The sequence below is a fragment of the Microcebus murinus genome, chromosome 23 (assembly GCF_040939455.1).
Source record: "Microcebus murinus isolate Inina chromosome 23, M.murinus_Inina_mat1.0, whole genome shotgun sequence".
In the NCBI taxonomy this organism is placed as follows: Eukaryota; Metazoa; Chordata; class Mammalia; order Primates; family Cheirogaleidae; genus Microcebus; species Microcebus murinus.
In genome coordinates, this window is record NC_134126.1 from 25,107,933 (window position 1) to 25,129,281 (window position 21,349).

At 54.2% G+C, this 21,349-nt stretch overlaps 1 protein-coding gene across 5 annotated transcripts in view; it reads left to right on the top strand.

Annotated features, from left to right (window-relative positions):
- The window catches only part of LAMB3 (laminin subunit beta 3), a 49,166-nt gene that overhangs the window by 15,432 nt on the left and 12,385 nt on the right, over positions 1–21,349 (top strand). For 4 of the 5 annotated variants that reach the window (XM_075997100.1, XM_012781726.3, XM_012781724.3 and 1 more), the window contains 12 exons: positions 1,718–1,782; positions 2,577–2,731; positions 10,993–11,107; positions 11,663–11,736; positions 13,920–14,111; positions 15,187–15,250; positions 15,601–15,794; positions 17,609–17,729; positions 18,456–18,644; positions 19,857–20,012; positions 20,462–20,658; positions 21,056–21,170. In XM_075997100.1, the coding sequence (XP_075853215.1) occupies positions 1,755–1,782; positions 2,577–2,731; positions 10,993–11,107; positions 11,663–11,736; positions 13,920–14,111; positions 15,187–15,250; positions 15,601–15,794; positions 17,609–17,729; positions 18,456–18,644; positions 19,857–20,012; positions 20,462–20,658; positions 21,056–21,170 (1,600 nt within the window). In that variant the 5' untranslated portion in view covers positions 1,718–1,754. Of the gene's footprint in view, positions 1–4; positions 373–1,717; positions 1,783–2,576; positions 2,732–10,992; positions 11,108–11,662; positions 11,737–13,919; positions 14,112–15,186; positions 15,251–15,600; positions 15,795–17,608; positions 17,730–18,455; positions 18,645–19,856; positions 20,013–20,461; positions 20,659–21,055; positions 21,171–21,349 lie in introns of those variants that run through there. The other variant, XM_012781722.2, reaches the window with a different exon arrangement.

Sequence of the window (21,349 nt, forward strand, 5' to 3'; positions counted from 1 at the left end):
GAGGGCCCTTCCCCACCCTAGGAATCTGCTCTCTGACGCTCACTCTCTTCTGCCTGGTGCCTTCTGCCTGCGGTGCCCCATCGGGCCCCCAAGCCACCCGCAGGCGGGAGGGCACCGCGGAGCTTGCTGTGAGGCCTCTGGGACCAGCCCACTTGCCCAGTCGCGTCCTGGGGGGTGGGGGTGCAGTGACGACAGACGGGCGTGACGGCTGCCAGATTCCTGAGGCCCGCCCTGCAGTGGGGCTACGCCCAGCCGGGGAGTCTCCAGAGGTGAGGCTGTTGTTTAAAACCTTGGAGCCAGGAGCGGAGACCCCCACATTCAAGGGGAGCTCTCAGGCGATCTGGAGAAAGGACAGCAGCAGCACAGAGCGAGGTACGTTACCTGCCTTCACCTGCCCGGCGGGGACTCGATGGGGGAGAAGGGCCAGATCTCTGGGTGCCTGGGGCCCGGTTGCAGGGCTCGATTCATTCCCCTTCCCGGGAGCTCACCTGAGTGATCTCACCTGCTGACTTAGGTTAAAATGTCTGCTGCTGTTTGGATTGCCTCAGTGACTTAGGAGAAAGCAGGTTCAGATCTGGGCTTGAGCACAAAAGAGACATGGACAGGGTAGCCTGGCCCAGCTCAGAATGCCCAGTTCCAGGGGGATTTGCAGCCAGGGGTGGGTGAGCAGAGAGAACAGCAGATAAAAATCAGAAGATGGGTCTCTCTCTTAGGCCATCACTAGCCGTGGGACCTCAGGCCACATGTCCCTTCCCAGAGCTCCTGTCTCTTCTGGGTGGGGATGGGAGGGAATGGCTTTCAAGCATCAGGATCTATAATTTAAAGATGCCAGGAATGCTGCCACCTTGCCGAGTCCCCAGCCCTCCATCCCAGCCAAAGGAGTTGGTGGCTGTCACTGGGGCAGAGCGAGCATCCGCTCCAAGGCAGAGGGGGTGCAGCATGAGCAGCATGGGTGTGCTTGACAAGGCGGGCTGTCCCTTGGACGCCCCACGTGGCTTTCGAGCATTCATCCCCAGCCTCCTTCAGAAGCCTGCTCTGCAGCCTCCCAGCCCCACCCCTCTCACTGAGCCCCAGCCCATGATTGGAGACATTTTGGGGTGCTTCCTGTTCAGATGAAATCCTCACTCGCTTGTTAAAGACTTCCAGGTGTACCTCTCTCCCCACTGCATCCCAGCGACCTGCTTAGCCCAGAATGTGGCCCCACAGCCACCAAGTGGCCCTGGGTAGTATTGGAGACCTTGCCAATGGCAGAGAGGACTTGACTATGCACCTCTGGGCCTGTAGGTTGGGCTGGGTTGAGACTGCTGGTCCAGGCCCTGAGAAAAACCAGTCCTCTTTCGTGGGGCAGGAGCAAGGACCTCCCTACAGTTCTCCTGCACAGGGGCCAGCCCTTTCCTGCTCCCCACGTGGTCCTCATGGTCGCGTGGGGTAGGTCAGCGTTGACCCTCCTTCCTGTCCATGCCAGAGGGGGAAGCTGCAGTCTGGGAGGGAATAGGATTTTCCCAGGGCCCCCTGTGAGTCACACACCAGCTGGGACAGGGTCTGGGGCTCTCGTTTTTCCCAAGCTTTTTGCTATAAATGCACCTGGGGCTCTGAAGTGTCCTAGGTCAAACCCTAGGTAACGACGTCTGAAAAGACTCGAGTCCAGAAACAGAAAAGGGGCCAGTGTGCTCTAGGGTTTGCACCGTTGTAACCAGGCTGCTTTGCTCCACCCCAGGCGAGGTCCTCCCTGGGGATCACCCCATCGGCTAAAGATGAGACCACTCCTTCTCCTGTGTTTCGGTGAGTATCCCTTCCCGTCCCTCCAGGCCCTACTATACAGCAGGGAGGGGACGGCCCAGGTAGGAGAATTGTTTACCAAGGTGTGAGCATCGCCTGTCTTGGGTTTGGGACACTTATCCATTGGAGACGCCTGTGAGGTTTCTCGCTTCTTTGGGCCTTTGAGGAAGAAGATTCTCTGACTCTCTTCAAAGGCTCTCAAGTGCCTCATTCTTACCCGAGGCTGTTTGTGGCTTCCTGAACCCTCTACACAGTTTATTTCCCATCCTTCCATTCTCAAGCTGGTTCCAGAGCCACTGTGGCCTGACTTCTCGATTTTCCGGTGGACTGTAGCTGGGCGCCCACACAGCCCAGCGTGGCCGGGCCAGCTTTGCGGAGAGAGGAGCAGAAAGAGCGCAGGCCTCTCCCAATGTTTCACAAGTGGCTCGGCCACCAGCCCTCCTCTGGGCTGTTGCTATAGGCGACAAGAGCTGTGGACCCTGTCCGGGTGGCCAAGTGTGTATCTCTAGCCCGATTCCAAAAGTCATAGATAAATGCTGCTTTTTGGGGTCATCTAAGGATTTTGGTTGCCAGTGTTCCTCTCCCTTTCCTTTTCAAGTTTGGGGTTCTAGAATATGAAATAAACTTTTAAAATCGAAGAGTATCAGGACTGCAGTCCTGATCTCCAGCAGTGAGTGGGAGCTTGAGTGAGGGAGAGGGTCTAGTCTTGTCCACGTCACCTCCCCTGAGGGATGCTGGGGTGGCCGGCTGGGCCCTTTTCTTTTGGGGCTGCACCCAGCACATCCCTGTGATTTCAGCCCTGCCTGGCCTCCTGCGTGCCCAGCAAGCCTGCTCCCGTGGGGCCTGCTATCCACCTGTCGGGGACCTGCTCGTCGGGAGGACCCGGTTTCTCCGAGCCTCGTCCACCTGTGGACTGACCAGGCCTGAGACCTACTGCACCCAGTATGGCGAGGTAGGCCCTTCCCGATGGCCCCCAGGGCTGGAGGGAGGGGGATAGGATGGGGCAGGTGAGCTTGAGGTTTGTTCGCTGAATACTTAAGAGTGAACGTGGTACACACCTTGGTGTGGGGGTTGGAGAGTGCAGGAAAAGTATAAGGCCGATCCTGCTTCTAGGGAATCGACCTGTTGGTTGGGCAAGAGGAAATGTACTCAGAATTGACTGAACAGCTCTTTTCTCTCTTCTCCTGGATATAGCAGGGTCTTTTCTCAGGCCCTGGGCATGGGCAAGGTAGTCTTTCAAGTCTTGGGAACAGGCAGATAGACAAGCACGGACCCTTTAGGCATGCGGAGTCTGATGTCCCATGTTTGGTGGCACATGGCGCTGGGGTGTGTGTCGTTCTAGCCGTGGCGGGAACCGAGCTGGGCCCCGGTCAGTGAGGTGGATGAGGAAGTGATGTGAGGTTATCCAGGAGGGTCCGAGACTCAGTCGATAAGTTGGGTTGAATCCAGGAACTCCATGCTTTGAGCTATGAGTAACATTGCCTAGTAGGCAATTGGCTTTTTCAAAGAGCATCCTACTGTGTCTTCCACGTGGCCTCTGGGCCTCTCTTGCAGGAGCTTTGGTTTTCCTTTCTTTCCCCCTCAACAAAGTAAGGTCTTTTTTTGCTCCTGTGATTACCAAAGTTGAAATCACCCCATGTATTTTTGTCTCCCAGCTGCCTCATTTGGCCATTTTGCTGTCCTCAAAACTGAGGCTTGCACCAGAGACGGGTAAGGGAGTGGTTTGCTGGAGTCTCTGCAGCCTTTTGAAAAAAAAAGAGGGCTGGGGTGGGGAGAGAAGGTGAATGAGAGAGATTGATCGTCATGAAGGAGACTTGGGTTGTCCGTGGTTTCCGCTTTCCAGGCTGCCCTTGTCTTCAGGGCCCTGGAGGCGGTACCCGATCCTGCCTCTGGGCCTCACTGCCCTCTGGTCCCCGTGTTTTCTTGGCTATTTTTAATCACAGAGGGTGCTGGGTAGTAGCTTCGGAGGTGCTCAGCAGAGATGGCTGTGGTTTCTGCGTCTCACCCACTTGGATGCGGGGAAGCCCGTTTGACGGTGTTGGGTAAGACGGCCGGGACCGGGCCAGCACTCCCTGCGGGCCCAGATTACCCCACAGGGATCAGGGGGCCTGGCAGCGTCAGGCTTTCTAGGCAACAGCGTGATTTTAGCTGCCCCCTTCCCACGTACCCACCAAGTCCTGTGCCGCTGAGCTCGAGTCTGGAGATGGCAGGGAGACCTCCCTGCTGGCTCTCTCAGGCTGACTCAGCGTCGGGACGGGAGGGGACGTGCGCCCTCACGCTCAGCCCCGCCTGGACAGCCTCGCCCCCTCCAGGCCTGGGGCTTTTGGCTGCACCCTGGCCTGCCCTCTGCCTCTCTCAGATGCCCCAGGGAGCCAGCTGCCTTCCCTGCTCGTGAGCAGCCCCGGAGAGCCAAACACGGTGCTTGCAAAAGAGAAGTCTAGACTTTTGCAACCCTGGGGATGGATAAACCTCAGCTATATTTTTTTTTCTATGAAAGCTGAGAAGCATTGGCTCTTTATTTTTTTTCCTTTTTCTATAAGGTGGAATAAATCCACGCAGCCTCTTGGAAAGAGCAGGGGATGGGGGCATCTTGCGGGTGGTGCGTAGTCTCAGGTCTCCACTAACTTGCGGTGTGAGCTCGGGCGAGAGATCACCCCATCTAAGCCTTGCTCTCCTCTTCTGGAGGACAGCGAGAGATGAGGTGGCCTTTAGGACTTCTCCCCTGCTCCACCATTCCTTGGGAATGGCCTGACTGCTGACGACAGCATCGATCCCCTTGCCGTCCACCTCTGTCTTGTTTATGTCTCTTCCCCTCTCCCTTATGTGCCTGCCCTTCTCAGAGGCCACGGGTTCCCGCCATGACAGCACACTAAAGGCACGAACACTCCCTTCTGGTCCTCTGTACAGATGTGCCCTGAACCATCCCTTGGTGCAGTGGTGGCTGTGTAATAAGAATTGGAAATTCAGGTTTTAACTCTGTTGAGTTCCAATTTCAGTTTTTAGGTTTATTTGGTTATTAAAGGGTACCAATAGCAGCTATAATTTATTAAGCCTATATTATATGACCTGAGCATCATACTAAGAGTTTTACACAAATCATCTCAATTAGTTTGTACAATACCCCATGAAGTGGCTCTTGTTATGCCCAAGAGCTATCGGGAGGGTTTGGATGGGTGCTGGGACCTCAAACTTCTGATGGAAACACGTGTTGAGTTTTCTGAATAGAGATGGGGGGTGTGGTGGGAGGATCAGGGGGTGTCTTGAATAGCCTCAGATAGAAATATGGGTGGAATAATTCAGAGCTACATTCCTACTGCCCACTCCTGCTCTATGGCCACACAGGGCTGACATGGTGAGCCACATACCAAGTCTGCAGACCTGCTGTCTGCCTATTGCTAGGGCATGAATACACGTGCAGAGGGGTGCGGACCCATGACACCTGGACATTTCTGCCTTACCCCACACCCCAGCCCCAACCCCAGATGACTAGCAGGGGGCCCTTCAGCAGAAGGGTGGTTCCAGAACCAGTGGGGACTCCAATTCCAAAATCATCTCCCCTAGCTCTTCTCCTCCTGTGGCTCCTTTTTTTGTGGGCCAATCTTAGCCCGTTTGCAAGTTACCTCCTCTGCCTAATTGTGTGTCAGTGTCTAAATCCTCTTGGTCTCAGGTTTCTGTGGATTTGGGGCCCGTGTTGCAACCCTAGCAATGGACATCGGGCTTGGCCAGCTGTGCCTATGGCCCTTCCTCTCCAGCTCTCCAACTTTGCCCTTCTGAGCCCGTGTGCCTTGGTAACTTGTTAACTGTTTGGGTTTGGGACCGGGCTGTTCTTCACCAAAATGGCCTGAAGCTGCAGTCTCCCCTGTGTCCCCTTATTTTCTTGCTTCCAGCTCCTAGATAACTTCTGGGGAAACTCACTGCACGGTCATTCCCTCAGTCTCAAGAGACGGATGAGAATTAGAATGTGCCAGGTGACCACCGGCTTGGGACTGGGCAGATGCTAACGGTTCTGTCTGCCCTTCTCCCCGCCCTGCCTGCTGGTGGCTGTGTCTGCATGTGAAGCTGCCCCATCTGCAGGTCGCACTCCCGAGCATTTCTTTCCTGAGCAGGATACACGCTCGAATATCTCACAGAAACAAACCCATCCGGGGGCCACCCCACTCTCTGCTGCCCAAGGCGACTGCTGCCAGTCTGATTTGCAGTGGGCTTGGGGCAATCCACAGGCTGTCACGCTTAGCCCAGTGGCCCTGGACTGGGGGCGAAGACTGTCTAGTTCCGATTCTGGTCTGACACGAGGAATAGGGATGTGACCTCGTGAAGCTCACTGCTTCTCTCTAGACCACCATTTTTCCGTGTAAGAAACGAAGGCGTTGGGTGAGTCAACCTTTACCGTCTGTTCAGCTCTGGCGACTCTGGCTGCCTCCCAGAGATAGCTGGGCTGTGCGCGTGACCCCGAGGGCCACCACCATCTCTCCCAGGGCGAGCGCTGGCAGGGGCTGAGCCTTTGGCCATCCCCAGGCTGGCGCCCACTCCCCAAGAACCGGCAGGTTTTATCCAAAAGCTTACCAGCCCTGCTTTCTGCTGCCGACAACGTCTCCTCCAGTGTTGTGTCTGCTCTCCTAAGTGCCTCGTTTATCCCCCCGTTCCCTCCCTTTCTGGGGGAAAACTTAATTACCCCGTTGCCTTAATAACAGTCTTACACAGCGCATTCCTCAGGTTAATTAACTGTGCAAACCAAACAGCTGTCATTTTTATCTCTTGGAAGCAAGCTAAGGAGCAGTAGCCAGTTGGAGGTCCCTCCTCCCTGGCACACGCATGCCACATGCATGTACGTGCACCCACGCCCACATGCACACAGCCCAGCAGCCGCTGCCTTTCTTTGTTTGGCAGTTGTCTGTGTTCTTGACCTTCAGGAAGGCTAATGTGTAGACAGAAGATGTGTTCATACATGTACAATGATCCCCATCCTCTGTCCACCCAGGGCTTTGAGCATGTCTTTGCCAAGATACCTATTAACACTTACTTGTCTCCCAGAAGCTGAGTGGCTCTAAAACTTCCAAAGCTCTACTATTGGGGTTTTGCTCTTTTGGATGACGCATTGTTGAGCTCCTTGTTGAAAATACAAACACCCTGGAGAAAGGCACCATATCAATCTGCGATGTACCGTTCATCCCTCCGCAAGAGTTTGTTTATCAGAAACTTAGCCGTGACTTTCGCAAAGGGTCCCAAGAGAGTGAGACCCAGGATGAGTCGTTTCTGAGGGGCTAAAAGAAAATGCAAAGAGACGTTGGCAGGGAAGAGTTGCTCTCGGATAGAAACAAAACTTACGTTGGTGGAATGGGAGATTCTTGGATCCTTCCTGGTTGTTATGGGCTAAGGAGTGGGGCTTGCATGGCTCAAAGGAGAGAAGAGAAGGGGAACAGTGTAATGAGAAGGCCTGAAGACAAACCTGGGTTGCCTTACAACTTTGCTGGCTTGGCTTCTTACCCTGTTGCTTCTGGGGTTCAGGCCCCTGGAAATCTCTGGGCAATGTCTCGCACACCTACCTTCCTCCTTTGCGCAGCCTTCTACCCTCTGCCTGAGGCCATGTCAGGGGCTGTAGGAAGCCATTGCCACTGGTAGAACCTGTAGAGGTGCCAGGCACACAGCTAACTGTCTGCACTCAGGTCTAGGGGGACATGTCTGTTTCTGGAGAGATCTGTGTTGACATTGAAGTTCTCTTTCCTAGGGGGAGGGAAGAGGAGGAGTTTCCTGAAAACCAACTCTGAAATTTCTACTGGTTTGCAAGTGGCTGCTTGAATCAGTGTCCCTTGAATCAGAATAGCATAGTTAGATTTGGAGTCAGCCAGCCTGGGACAAGAATCCTTGCTGCATCTCTTCCTAAGTGTATGGCCTTGGACATATTTCTTAACCTCTTGCTTACCTAATCTGTAAAGTGGGGCTACCCACCATTTGTAAAATGATATATCTGTATCTGATATATTTGTAAGGTGATATATCTGCCTCAGAGATTTTGGAAGGGTGAAATAAGATAATATATCTACATTGCCCAGCAGAGAGACGGATGCAGTGTCATTATTGAAGGTGTGGTATCCATCATCTCTACGATCAGTTTCAGAAAGTGACCTTTCTGAATTTAGTTTGGGCGGAGATAAGGGCTGTGCTGAATTAAGGCTTTGGTGAAAATTTCACTTCATAGTAAGGGGAAAGATGAAGTTGCAAGTGTGTCAAAACACTGTCATCATTTTACCCAGAACCTGCAGCAGGCTCTAACTTTTGATCTTTGCTGGCAACACCTGCTGACATGGAAAGGCTGAGGCTTTTGAACTGCAGTAGGGTCTAAAAGAGGCCTTGCTGATCAAAGGCCTTGAGGGCCCCCTTTCCCCTGCCCTTATGGCTGGGAAGAGTGTTTCTCCAGTACAGCGTCTGGCTAATGTCTCATTTTCCTCTTGCTTTCTTTGTGTACTTGCTGGGAGTGCCTTTAACTTCTGGGCTGATAAGCTGGAGTAGGGGAGAATTCTGAAAGCGCATTGGAGCAAGATGGAACTTCATTATCTCATCCAACGCCTGCATTTCACCAGTGAGGAAGCTGAAGTGGAGGGAATGTCTGAGCTGGTTTTTTTTTTGGGTCCCGACTTCCTTTCTTTTGACCCTGGCTGGTGGCCATGGTCCTGACTGTAGCCACTTAGATGAACACAGGCGGCCCTGGCTCACTGATGGGAGGGAGCTGTGCCCTGCCTATCCATAGCCTCTTGTCCTATTTTTTTCCCCCCAGAATTAGCTCTGTGCTCTGCAAAGGGACAGAGCTTTTATTCTTATGTGCCTTCCTTCCCCACCCGTCTCCACGGAGACTCAGGCCCCTGCTGGCTCTTTTGCTCGGTCCTTTGCCCTCCCCCCAGCTCTCTGGGAGGGTCTGTCTTCCCGCCAGACTGCTGAGCTTCTAGAAAACTCTAGGATAAGGGAGAAGGCCCAGCCTCTCCAGCTGGAGAGCAAGCAGGAGCCAAACTGGCTGGAGGCCGGGCAGGCTGGATTGCTAATAACGCCGTGTCTCTGAGGTAGCGCAGCCAGGAGGACGCTGGCCAAGTGACCCGGGAGGGGGGAGCAGCTGCAGGCGAGAGCTTCCATCTCTGGGAGAGACGGGCACGTACCGCATGAGAGAGAGGGCCACGCCTCGAGCATCACACACATGCACACGCACACTTACACGCACTAACATGTGTGCACACGCTACATAGAGGCACACGAGAATAAAAGAGGGAAACTGAGGCCCAGAGGGAAAGAAGTTATTAGCAGCTTGCCTTCATGTGGACCTCTGCCATAAGCCGCTCTATTTCAGGCCTCCATCCTGCTAGCCAGTCGACAAGCAGAGCTACTTAAAATACCTACGTCAGGCCTGTTGGCTTAGCCTGTCTCTGAGGATTGGGATGAATCCCTCCTTCAGCTATGCTACTATGATAAGCGGCACATAGTGTTTAAGTCCGTGAGGACATCTGATCCTCCATCACGGGCTGCACACGTGGAAGGAAGGTGGAGGAGGCATGGAGCACCCGGGCGATCCCTGGGAAGACTGAAAGAGGAGGCAAGAGAATAGCCCTTGCTGAATACCCAGGACATTTTTACTTGGTTTTGTCTATTTTCCTGAGTATACAAGTTAATATGTATTCAAGGTATAAAAGCTTAAACATATTAAAAAATAACAAAAAAGGGGGAAAAAGCACCTATCATCCTATTAACCAGAGATATTAGGTTGAACTGTATGTAGGTGCCATTTTTGTAGGTCAAAATGGGTGAATATTAGCAATTTCATATCATTTCACCTAACATATTGGTGTATTCCCTGCCAAACATTTTCTATTCATTTAACACTATACAGCTGAGATTATAATGTACGTACATGTTTATGCCCACCCCCTTTCCATCAAACATTATAATGTAATCATTTCCCCATGCCATTAAGAATTTTCTCTAAACAATGTCTTTAATAGTTACATAATATTCCGTGATTTGGGAGCATCAAGGGCATTTCCGCGGTCTCTAGCTCATTGTCCCATGACCCAGGGAAAGAAAGAGCCTTGTTTCTGGCACTCTCTTGACCAGGGAAAGGCTGGGACCAGCTCCCAGGAGAGCCGGGGAGAGCTCTGGTGACAGGCGGCCGGAAGGCAGCCGGCCCTTGTCTCTCCTCGGGACATGTGCTGAGGGCAGACAGAGGGCGGGAGTGGAAAAGTTTGCCCTGTGCAGCTGGCCACAGTGCAGGGAAGGGCATGCTCACTGCCAGGCCCCCAAATTGGGTTCGGGAGGGGAGTCAGACTCCAGCAAGGGCCTTCTCTTGCCCAGAAAGGATTATTTTAAGTGCTCAGGTATTTCAGCCAGTGACAGGTCCCCAGTCTCTGAGGTCACTGAACGGGTTTCTTCCCAAAGTGCTCTCTCTGCCCTCGGCTTCCCTCTTGATAAGCTTCAAGGCCAGACCAAGCCCTTCGTGGGGCCCATTGGGTGTGACTGAGGTTGTCACCCTTCACCATGCTTCCCACAATCTCTGCCACTGAGCTGGCTTCCTAGTGGAAATGAGAGGATGGGGTGGGCATAAGAGAGAGAGAGAGAAAGAGAGAGAAGGAGGGAGGGAGAGGAGAGGAAGGTTTTAAGGGATCTTCTCTGATGCTGACCGTTGTGATCAGTCAGTAGGAAAGTCATGTCACCTCCTTGAGCCTCAGCTTCCTAGTCTGTAAAATGGGGCTGATACTGCTGATCACATTGGATTGTTGTGAGATTTAAATAGGTTATTGTATTGAAACAACCTAATTAATAGGTTACTGTATTGAAATGACCAGGATTAAAGGAAGTAAGATATAACATTTTCTAGCCTGTGTCCAGCTCGTGCTAAGTTAATAGGAATCTCTCTTCCTTTCTTCTTTTTGTCTTTGGCACTTTTCTCAAGTTTCTTTTCGAGGCAATGCCGTGTACCCAGATTATTTTTTTTACACCATATTATACCTCTTCCCCAACCCCTAACCTCTTTGTTAGGAGGGACGCAAAGGAATTAAATTAGAAGATGACCAACAGCCCTGTTTTAAGAGATTAATCCTTCCAAGTGTACCAGTGAAACTGATGGATCCCCAAGGATAGGATTTCCATGGAGAGGCCCTCCCGGGACCTCAGGATATCGGGGGGAACTCTGCCAGGACCCCACCTCTGAGTCTCTGCTGTCTCCCTCTCCCGCAGTGGCAGATTAAATGCTGCAAGTGCGACTCCAGGCTGCCTCACAACTACAACAGCCACCGCGTGGAGAACGTGGCTGCATCCTCAGGCCCCATGCGCTGGTGGCAGTCGCAGAACGGTGAGCGCCTGTCACCTACAGCGGCCCAGACTTCGGAGGCTCCACAGGCTGGGGGTGGATGGAGGATGCCTGGGGACCCTTTGTGTTCCCAGCGCTTCCTGCGGTGTTGGGAGGTGGGTGGTTGACGGGCAGAACCTTCCTGCCTTGTGTTTGGGGTCTGTTGGATGTTGTGGGTAGAAGAGTTTATTGGAGGTTAAGGAAAAGGCAGGAGGAGAGAGGAATGTCTTTATTTCACTCCACCTGGTCTCAACAGGTGGGCTTGGGGAAGGAGCTGAGCTTTGGGACCAGATCAGTATCCAATAGACAAGTTGAAACCCTCTAAGATGTTGGAGACATCAGGTGATGGCGGGAAGGAAATTTGGGCAAGAACAGATAGGACTTTGAGGAGATAATGTAAGTAGACACATACCAGTACCATTCCTCTCCAAGAGGGAAATTGGAAAGTCAAAGTTAGAGAATTTCTAGCTCCCTAGAGCTAGTCTAGTCCAGGGCATTCTTCAGGGCTAGGACAGTAGGAAGTCTCTGGCCTAACGTGTCTACTTTTCCTCCTTCCAGACGTGAACCCTGTCTCTCTGCAGCTGGACCTGGACAGCAGATTCCAGCTTCACGACATCATGATGGAGTTTAAGGTGTGCTTCCTGGGGACGGCATTAGATGGGAGAGGGGACCCTGGGCCATGTGGGCTTGGAGCCACAGAGGAGCAGTGTTCTTGCCTTTCTAGAATGGGGGTGATGGTGCCACATGCTGGGTGAGCTCCCCTTCCCCGGGCTGGGGCGACACTCACCCTAAACCTGTGTCATAGCGACAGCAGAGGATTTGCTCCTGGGAAGACAGTGGCACCAGTAGGTTCCCTGTCTCGGTCATGCAGTGGTTGTGTATCCTCTTTTTCTCTGTATCCTCCACCCTCAATCCATCTAATTAATCCAGCTCTGCCGAGTACCAGTTCTATGGGCCTGCTTGCTTATTATGTAGTTGTATATTCCTGGTATACTTTGTTTTAATAATTTTGCAGATGCGATCGAGTTTAACAAACAGCCAAGAACTCAGCTATGCACATGAGAGATGTCCCTTTGGGGCAGCTGTCTTGGTGGGCAAGACAGCGCTATCATTCAGTGCTGTCACCTCTCAGAGTACTTTCAGATTCTGCTCTTAGACTGGCGTTGTGGATACTCCTTTGGGGGGAAACACTTTTATTCATTTGTGGCAGGTCTGTCTTTTCTTTTCAGAGAAGATCTGATTTTCTTCTTTGTACAGAAACGGTCAAATATTCAACAATCAAGCTTGGCTAGTAATATTAGATGACCAGAGAGGGTGATGTAACTTTCAGGAGTTAAAAAGAGCTTGGAATAAAAATAGGACCTACATTCTTACATGACCCGAGAAGTTGGCTTCAAGAGCTTTGCCCCAAGTAAAGGTCAAAAGTATTCTGAGAAATGCCAGTATCCTTTGAACAAATGCCCAGTCTTCTCTAAAGGTGACAGCTTTGAAGGGTGACATTCGTTTGAATGGATACCGTTGAATAGTCTCATTGCTTTAGTATCACTCACCCATTGGTTAATTTGTCAGTTCCTTGCTTATACACATTTTGAACACTGGTCATGTGTGAAGGTTTGATGTCAGATGTTAGGGATAGAAAGATGAATGAAACTAAATCACAGTCCTCGAGCTGCTTTGGCCATCTGTAAGGAAGACGGAGAGCCAGTAGTGAGAGTATGAAGTGTGTTCTGATGTTGGTAAGAAGCATGGGAGGGGCATCCCGCTTGGTGGTCTTGGGAGGGGTTGTCAGAGGATGCCCCCTAGGGCAGGATGAAACCTCATGGACCAGTAGCAGCCAGGTGGAGGGCAGACTTCCTTCCAGGCAGAGAACAGTAAATGCAAAGGCCAGGAGGCAGGCAGCAAAAAGGTGTATGATTGGGGAGGGGCAAGGGAATGAAAGGAGCGCAGGGCCTGCTCGTTCACAGTCAGGGGTTCAGGTTTTATGCGAGAACAACGGGTTGGAGGACTTGAAGCAGAGGAGTGACACAGCCCATGTTAAAAGAAGGCTGTCTCTGTACGGTGAAAGGTGTCACCGAGTGAATGTGGGGACATCAGGTGACACCTACTAGCGAGGTCAGGGAGGAAGTGGGCCTGAAGCTAGAGAGATGGGCCTGGGCCTGATTCTGGATCTGTCGTGGAGCTTGAGTTTACGAACCCGCAGTTCCAGGAAGTGGTCCAAGCAGGGAGCCGTCAGCACAAAGACCGCATTTAAAGGCGCCAGAAATGATGCAATCTCAGAGAGAGGGAGCAGGGACACGATATGTCACGCTGAGGAGCGCGTGTTTTACCTTTAGGCCAATGCAGATCCGTTGAAGGGTCTCCGTCTCGCTCTGGGAAGATCTCTCTGGTGAAGTGGGGAGAGTGGTTTGGGGGCCAGGACGAGCGCCGGACACGAGTCCCAGGCTGCGGCCGTCAGTCAGCCTCAGCATGATCTTGGTCTGAACCGTGGCAATGAGAGAGAGAGAGAAGGGACAGAACCCAGGGCTAGGATAAAAATGGTTGGCTGCGGGACGCGTAGGGGCGGGAGATTCTTCTGCCCTGGAAGCCCCGATGGTGGGCTGACAGGCGTCGTGCCTTCTGGAATGCAGACCTAGTTTCTATCACTTCCCCTGGGGAGAAACTTCTGCGGCCTGTGGTTTGCCAGGAGGGTTGGACCCGGATGCTCCTGAGCTCGCCTGCTCCCACTGAGCCCCCTTGCTCCCTCCCTCACTGGAGGGGCCTGTTTCTGTGATCGTGTCCCCATGCTCCCCTGCCCACCCTGCCCGTGTCTCCGCAGGGGCCCGCGCCCGCCGGCATGCTGATCGAGCGCTCCTCGGACTTCGGCAAGACCTGGCGGGTGTACCAGTACCTGGCCGCCGACTGCGCCTCCGCCTTCCCGCGGGTCCGCCAGGGCCAGCCCCAGGACTGGCAGGATGTTCGGTGCCAGCCCCTGCCCCAGAGGCCCAATGGGCATCCGCATGGGGGGAGGGTAGGTGGAGGGAACTCGGAAAAAGTGGGCGGCTCTGGGCGGTGGGCGGGGGTCGGGGGTCTCCAGGGTCCCGCTGTTCACGAGATCACACAGACTCTTGAGAAGAGATGAGAACACCCTGTCAGCTGCCCAGGAAGGACATTTCAGAAACATCTGGGGGCCGCCGTGTCACCCCACCAACCTGCCCTCTTCCGTAGCTCCTCTACGTGACTTATTGGCGCATCACCGTAGCAGAGAGGATACAATCAGTGTCATTCCAGGGCGAGGGCTTTGGGCTGGCTAGTTAGATGCAAGTGAGCAAATTATAAAAATTCAATTTCACCTTGGTAGGATTTAACACAAACATGAACTGTTTTGGTTGAATCCATCCATCTAGCCTAGTCCTAGCCCTTGGAGGGAATTCTGGTATGACCCAGAGCTCCGGATCTTCTTGGGTCGGCCTTATTCAGATTATGTTAGCCTTGTTCTCCAGACCCCAGATTAAAACACAGGATTTTTTTTTTTTCCTAACTTGTGGAGAGTTTGATGTGAATACTCTTCCCAGGATGTGCGGGTGAAGTCACATCCAATGAGTGATTTATTATCAATAAAAAAGGCATAGTTGACATCAAGGTTGTGCAGAGGGCTGTGGTCACCGCGACCAGGATCCTGGGGCTCTGGGCCCTCTCATTCTCCCTGGCTCACTGGGAAATGAGTGTCTCCTAAACCCTCGTGTGTGGATTATATATCTTACTATAAATTTTGATCCAGGGAAATCAGGAAATTCTTGGGATACTTATGTTTTTAACTGAAGAGGAGACATTGTACGTGCACACACACACACACACACACACACACACACACACACACACACACACACACACACACACTCTCTCTCTCTCATTTGGGGCCCAGTGGTCATCGTGCTGCCCCAGAGCAGCCGGTAGGCCTTACATCCATGGTGTGTTTCAGGCTCCGGTTAAGAAGGACCCCAGAGGATGAGGAGGGCGAGGCATTGAATGGAAAGGAAGGTTTCCTCTGAGCTTCCTGCTGTTTATCTCTTCTTCAGTTCTTCCCTTTCCCCCTCCCTCTGTAGGTCCAGCTAAACCTTATGGATTTAGCATCTAGGATTCCAGCAACTCAAAGTCAAAAGGTCCAAGGTCAGTGTGGCCACCCTTCTTCCCCATGGCACTGTGGGTGGGGAAATGAAACGAGGGTGGAACTCAGGTCATGGAAGTTTCCTTGTCTTTTATGTCTCTGTCAGCATGGTTGGGGATTTGATGTGAATACTGGCCTTGCTTACCCCCTCGGGGTGCTGGGGACAGGACACTGTGGGAAGCTGGAGGGCCGGGGAGGATGGCCCCGGGTACAATGACGTTATGAAGGCAAGGAAGAGCAAGGGTGGTTTTCCTTACCTTTCCTTACCCTTAGCAGACTCTATTTGCCTCTAACGTCCTTCCCTTATGTTTCCTTCCCCAACCCATCCCCCCTTGCTGTTTGCTGCTTTCAGAGCTGGGGGAGATCACCAACTTGAGAGTGAACTTCACCAGCCTGGCCCCGCTGCCCCAGAGGGGCTACCACCCGCCCAGCGCCTACTACGCCGTGTCCCAGCTGCGACTGCAGGGGAGCTGCTTCTGCCACGGCCACGCCGACCGCTGCGCCCCCAAGCCTGGAGCCCCCGCTGGCCCCTCCACCGCCGTGCAGGTGACAGCCCAGCGTGGACAGGGCAGAGGGGAGGGGGCAGGACCAGGGTGCAGACTAAAGACATCCTTGGGGCTCCCATAAAGCGGGGAGGGCACTACATTTAAGACTTGGGAATTTAATACTTCAGCAACAACAAAAAAGAATCTGGGTGCTTTTCATTTCAGAAATCAGAATTTTAGGGTGCTTCTTTAGACCTGCTTGATAGCTCGAGATGATTTTCAGTAGTGTATGTTTGGGTGCAGGATGGGGAGCTTAAGGCAATGCTTTTCAACCCTGGCGACGTGTTGTAATTTCACTGGAAGCCAAAAAAAAAAAACTGCCCAGATGCAGACCTTTACCTATGATATCCAGATTTTGTTATTCAGGGGATTCTAATGTACAGCCGAGGTTGAGAGCCACTGGCTTGGGGATTCCAAAGTCTCATCTGGTGGTGAGACATGGGGCAGGGTGAGAGGATGACGGTCAGTGCCAACCCCAAGCCTACCCCGGACCGGCAGAGTCAGATCTGGCAGGGACGGGGGTTGAGGGACAATTTTGCTGTGGGACCAAACTTGAGAACCACCAGTGGTGGAGGAGAGAGAAGTTTGGGCAAAAGAAGCGGAGGGACCTGTCATTTCGCTTCTCCGGGGCATCCGTTCTCCTGCCAGCTTGCGGGAGCATGACAGCTGTCCTGGTGATAGAGGGGCAGAGGAAATCACGGACAGTGGCTGGGAGGGAAGCACAGGGGACATGAGCCTCGGCCAGCTTTGCTCTTCCCACTGCGGGGCCAGCTCCTGCCCCAGGCTTCAGAGGAGGTTTGAGGGAGAGGCCAGCTCAGGGAATGTGTCATCTACTGGGGCCCATAAGACAAACCCCTAGAACCAAGGCCGAGGACGTACGAGGAAACCAGCTTGCTATGAGATGATGAGGAGGGACACAGCCACTCAGCCCGGGTGGCCCTCAAGTATGGCTGCACAGTGGAATCACCACTTTTAAAAGGTACCACTACCTGGGCCTTGTCCCCGAGGTTCGGATTGGACTGGGCTTGGATATAAGTATTTTTTTTTAAAGAAAAGCTTCCAGGTGATTCTGACATGCAGCCCGTGTTGAAACCTACAAATTGGAGGGGCCATTCTAGCTTCAGCCTAAGGGACAGGATTTTGCCGGTGAACATGGGGGGAAGGGAATTCCAGGCAGAAGGAAAAACATCAGCAAAGCCCCAAAGATGGGGAAAGTAGGGTTTGTAGGGGGAGCAGCTGGGGGTTCAGCCTGCTGAGCTGTTGGCGGGGAGTGGGAGAGAGGATGGAGCCAGCTTGACGCAGCCCTTCCCTGAATGCCAAGCTGAAGGTGCTGGGCTTAATTTGGAAGGCAATTAGCACACAATAGCTATTCTATTTTTGTGCCTTAATGAGTCTAGTAACAATTCATCATAACAGTCTCATTAGCTAAACAACTGCAGTCACAGATTGTTGGAATATAAATCTCTAGAGGGCCTGGCAGCGGCCGTAATCACGCAGTTGCCAACAGGGGCGTCTGAGCACTTTCCAGGGACTGCCTTGGACGGGGAATCATGGGAGTGTCCAGGTGCAAGGAATGGGCCTGTGACACCTCACTCGAGGAGCAGTGCAGGCACACGTGCAGGCACACGCATGCGTGTGCTGGCATGTCACGGGAGCTGGGTGGAGTCTGGAGCATTCAGGAAAAAGTGTCCTGGGAGGGCTGGGGTCTGAGCCAGGCCCTGTGTGGTGCATGGGAGGGTCAGAGGGGAGCGGGCAGATCTGTCCCTGGGACCCTCCTTTGTTAATTCTCCTGATGACTGATGGGCCCCTCCCCAGGTCCACGATGTCTGCGTCTGCCAGCACAACACCGCAGGCCCCAACTGCGAACGCTGTGCGCCCTTCTACAACAACCGGCCCTGGAGACCAGCGGACGGCCAGGACCCCCATGAATGCCAAAGTATGGGGCTGGGGCCACCCCTCCCCTGTAGGGACTGGGCCTTGTGCTGGCCCCTCTAGGCCTCAATGACCTCACTGGGGACACCGAGGGAATCACGTGTTTGTTATTTAAATCCAAACCCAATCGCACCTCTGCAGTTTAAGCTCTCCTTGCTCTGTGAGATTGGAGAGAGTATTTGGGTGGCATCCTCCCACTCCCCCCATCCCAGCCAGGCTGGAGGGACCAAGGCCTGGTCTATGCTCCTGATTCTGTGTGGCTTTCACGGTATGCCCAGCACCTCCTTATTCTGTTTAGGACATATCTGGTTCTCCGTTGTCATTTTGCCTACTTCAGATGGCCCCCTGGAGTCAGGGCCTTTGCATAAATGAGGGAAGACTGGGGTCCTCATCCCAGAGAGAGGCAGTGACCCACAGGAGATTCGTGGTGGCAGTGGGCAGGGTTGGGGATAGGCCATCCAAGTGGCTCTTTCTTTGGCCCAGTGCAGCCACTATTCTTGGGTTCATCCCAACACTGGGAATCGGGACCCTGAGTTCTCATTCCACTCTGCTTTCTCCTTGGTCATGCAACCTTAATTAAATTACGCAAGACTCCCTTGTCCTCAGTTTCCCCATTTCTCTGTCCCGAGCTTCTTGCCGAGTTGTCAGGGCTGCCAGCGAGCTGTCGTGGTGCGTCCTGTAGATGGCCACCGTGCTGGTCACAAGTCAGCCCGGGACTCTCCTTTCCCAGGGTGCGACTGCAACGGCCACTCGGAGACGTGTCACTTCGACCCAGCTGTGTTCGCTGCCACCCAGGGGGCACATGGAGGTGTGTGCGACAACTGCCGGGACCACACCGAAGGCAGGAACTGTGAGCGGTGTCAGCTGCACTATTTCCGGAACCGGCGCCCGGGGGCTCCCATTCAGGAGACCTGTATCCGTGAGTAGAGGCCTGGGGGGACCCAGGGCGTCACCCATCTGTGACTCCCTGTCTGCTCTGGGCACAACAGAGCACGTGCGCCTGGGGACACAAAAGCACCTGAAGACTTGGTCGTGGGTCGGGACTTGTGGGAGCCATTGTTTTAACTTAGCTGAGCACTACTGAGCAAGTCACTTAACCTCTCTGGACCATCAGTGGGTCAATCAGTACACAGCCCTTATTTTGGGGCGTAGGAGAGAAAAAAAGTCAATATAAGATAGAGTGGATGCCCTCAGGGAACACACACATGTAAACCATACATACATGAAAATGAGAGACGAAAGCCCTTTCTCTGTGTACATGCCATTGCCTTTACCATGCTACAATGTAGTTTGATATTTATTTTTCTATTTCTTCCAACACCAAGAACTCCTCCCTGGCAGGGATTGTGTCTTATACCCTCTGGCCCTAGCACCATGACTGGCAGACCAGTAATGCTCAGGGAGTGTTTGTTGAATGAACATGTGCACGTAACGGCATGCACCGCCCAGAGGCGGCTTAATGTGAGTTCAAACAGAGGGAGGAAACTGGACAGAAGCAACCTGATTCGGGCAGGTGGGATCAGGAAGGACTGTCCGGATGAAAGTTTTACTTTTTGAAAGATGTGAGAGAAGTCAAGGAGTCGGGGGGTGGGGAAAGAGTGAGAGAGTGAGAGAGTGGAGAGAGTGAGACACAATCGCGTGTGACCCCTGTTTCCAGCATTTACTTGGAATGTGAATTTGGATAAGCTCTTTGACACATTTGAGCCTCGGTTTCCTCGTCTGTACGGTGGGGATGATGACCCCCACCTTCCGGGGTTATCGCGAGGAATACATAAAGCAGCACGTGAGGGCACCCAGCTCGGTGCTTGGCACACAGTAGCTGCTCAGTAAATAATGACAACAGAATCCCTCCTGCAGTACTCAACCTGGGCCAAGCACTGCTCCACTTGTTTTACATCTAACTCATGTGTTCCTCATAGGAAGCCCACGAGGGCTGTACCGTTGTCCCCATTTTATGTATGAGGAAACTGAGGCACAGGAGGTTTTTTTTTTCAGTAACTTGACTGAGGCTGCAGGGTTGGAAGCCAGTGGTGGAGCCAAGCATCTGAACCCGGCAGTCCTGCTGCTAGAATCCACTCTGAACGTTCCCCTTTTCTTCTTCCCTCCTGCGGCGGCTGCGTCTGTCCCTCAGCCTGCGAGTGCGATCCGGACGGGGCGGTGCCAGGGGCTCCCTGCGACGCAGTGACGGGCAAGTGCGTGTGCAAGGAGCACGTGCAGGGCGAGCGCTGCGACCTGTGCAAGCCGGGCTTCACCGGGCTCACCTACGCCAACCCGCGGGGCTGCCACCGTGAGTAGGGGCCTGGCCCGGCATGGCGCGGGGCCACCAGACCCAAGACTTGCCCTGTTCCTGTGCCCTCTTCAGAGGCGGCCCCAGCCCATGAAAGACGGGGGCAGACAGCGGGACCGTGCCAGGCCTTTGCCGGGAGGTCTGACTTCTCGCCGTCTCCCCCAGTGCCAGGTGCTGTGCCACGGGCCTCCGGCAGGTGGCAGCACAGGTCTGGGGTGGTCGGCGGGACTGAGTCAGCCAGGGGCGGGGCGGGCAGGCGGGCGGCCAAGCTGCCAGGTGGCTGGGACTGGTGGGAAAGCGCGGTGGCCCTGTGAGTCACCCACGGGTATCTGCAGGGAACGGCCCCGCCCAGTTCTTTTCCCAGGCAGGGCCCCTCCCTGGATGTGTGTCCCCTGGGGGTGAGTTTTTGTGGGGCGTTAGCCTGAGCTCAGCAGCGCCCCCTCCCGCAGGCTGTGACTGCAGCCTCCTGGGGGCCCGGCGGGACATGCCGTGTGACGAGGAGAGCGGGCGCTGCCTGTGCCTGCCCAACGTGGTGGGCCCCAAGTGTGACCAGTGTGCCCCCTACCACTGGAAGCTGGCCAGCGGCCAGGGCTGCGAGCCGTGCGCCTGCAACCCGCCCGGCTCCCTCAGCCCCCAGTGCAACCAGGTATGAGCTGGGGGTGGCGCGCCGGCCACTTGCAGGGGAGGGGTCCTGCACCCCAGCTTCTCTGTCTGGCCTCCATGCTGCCCTTCTGGGCCTTTCCATCATCAGGCTGAGCTACTCCTGTTCCCATTGACCTTTGGGGAGGCCACCAGATGTCCCTCCGTGGGTGGCTCCCAGCCTTTGGCAATGCCATATGTCTTCCGAAGGGCCCGCTCTGGGCCTTGACTTTAGGACATGTCTCTGAGAGGGAGCCCTTGTTTTGGGGTCACACCAGCTCTGCAGGCAGCCGGTGAGCCCTGGATTCTGTCTGCAGACCGGGGGTCCAGGACACGGCCCCTGACAGCAGGGCAGGGCAGAGGCTGCACGGGAGGGTCCCCTGAGGGTGCTGTCTCCCTCCCAGTTCACAGGCCAGTGCCCCTGTCGGGAAGGCTTTGGTGGCCTGACGTGTAGTGCCGCAGCCCTCCGCCGCCAGTGTCCCGACCGGACCCACGGAGACGTGGCCACGGGGTGCCGAGGTGCGCATTCGACGTGCGGGCAGCGCCGGGGCTGCCGGGGGCAGAGCGCGTGGCCCGGTGGTGGCGGGAGTGCTCGGGTCTGCAGTTTGGCAGGACATCCGCGTTGACACGTGGGGTGTGGCCGTGGGCAGCCCCATGAGTTCACACGCTCTGGCAGGTCAGCTTGGCCTCCCAGCCCC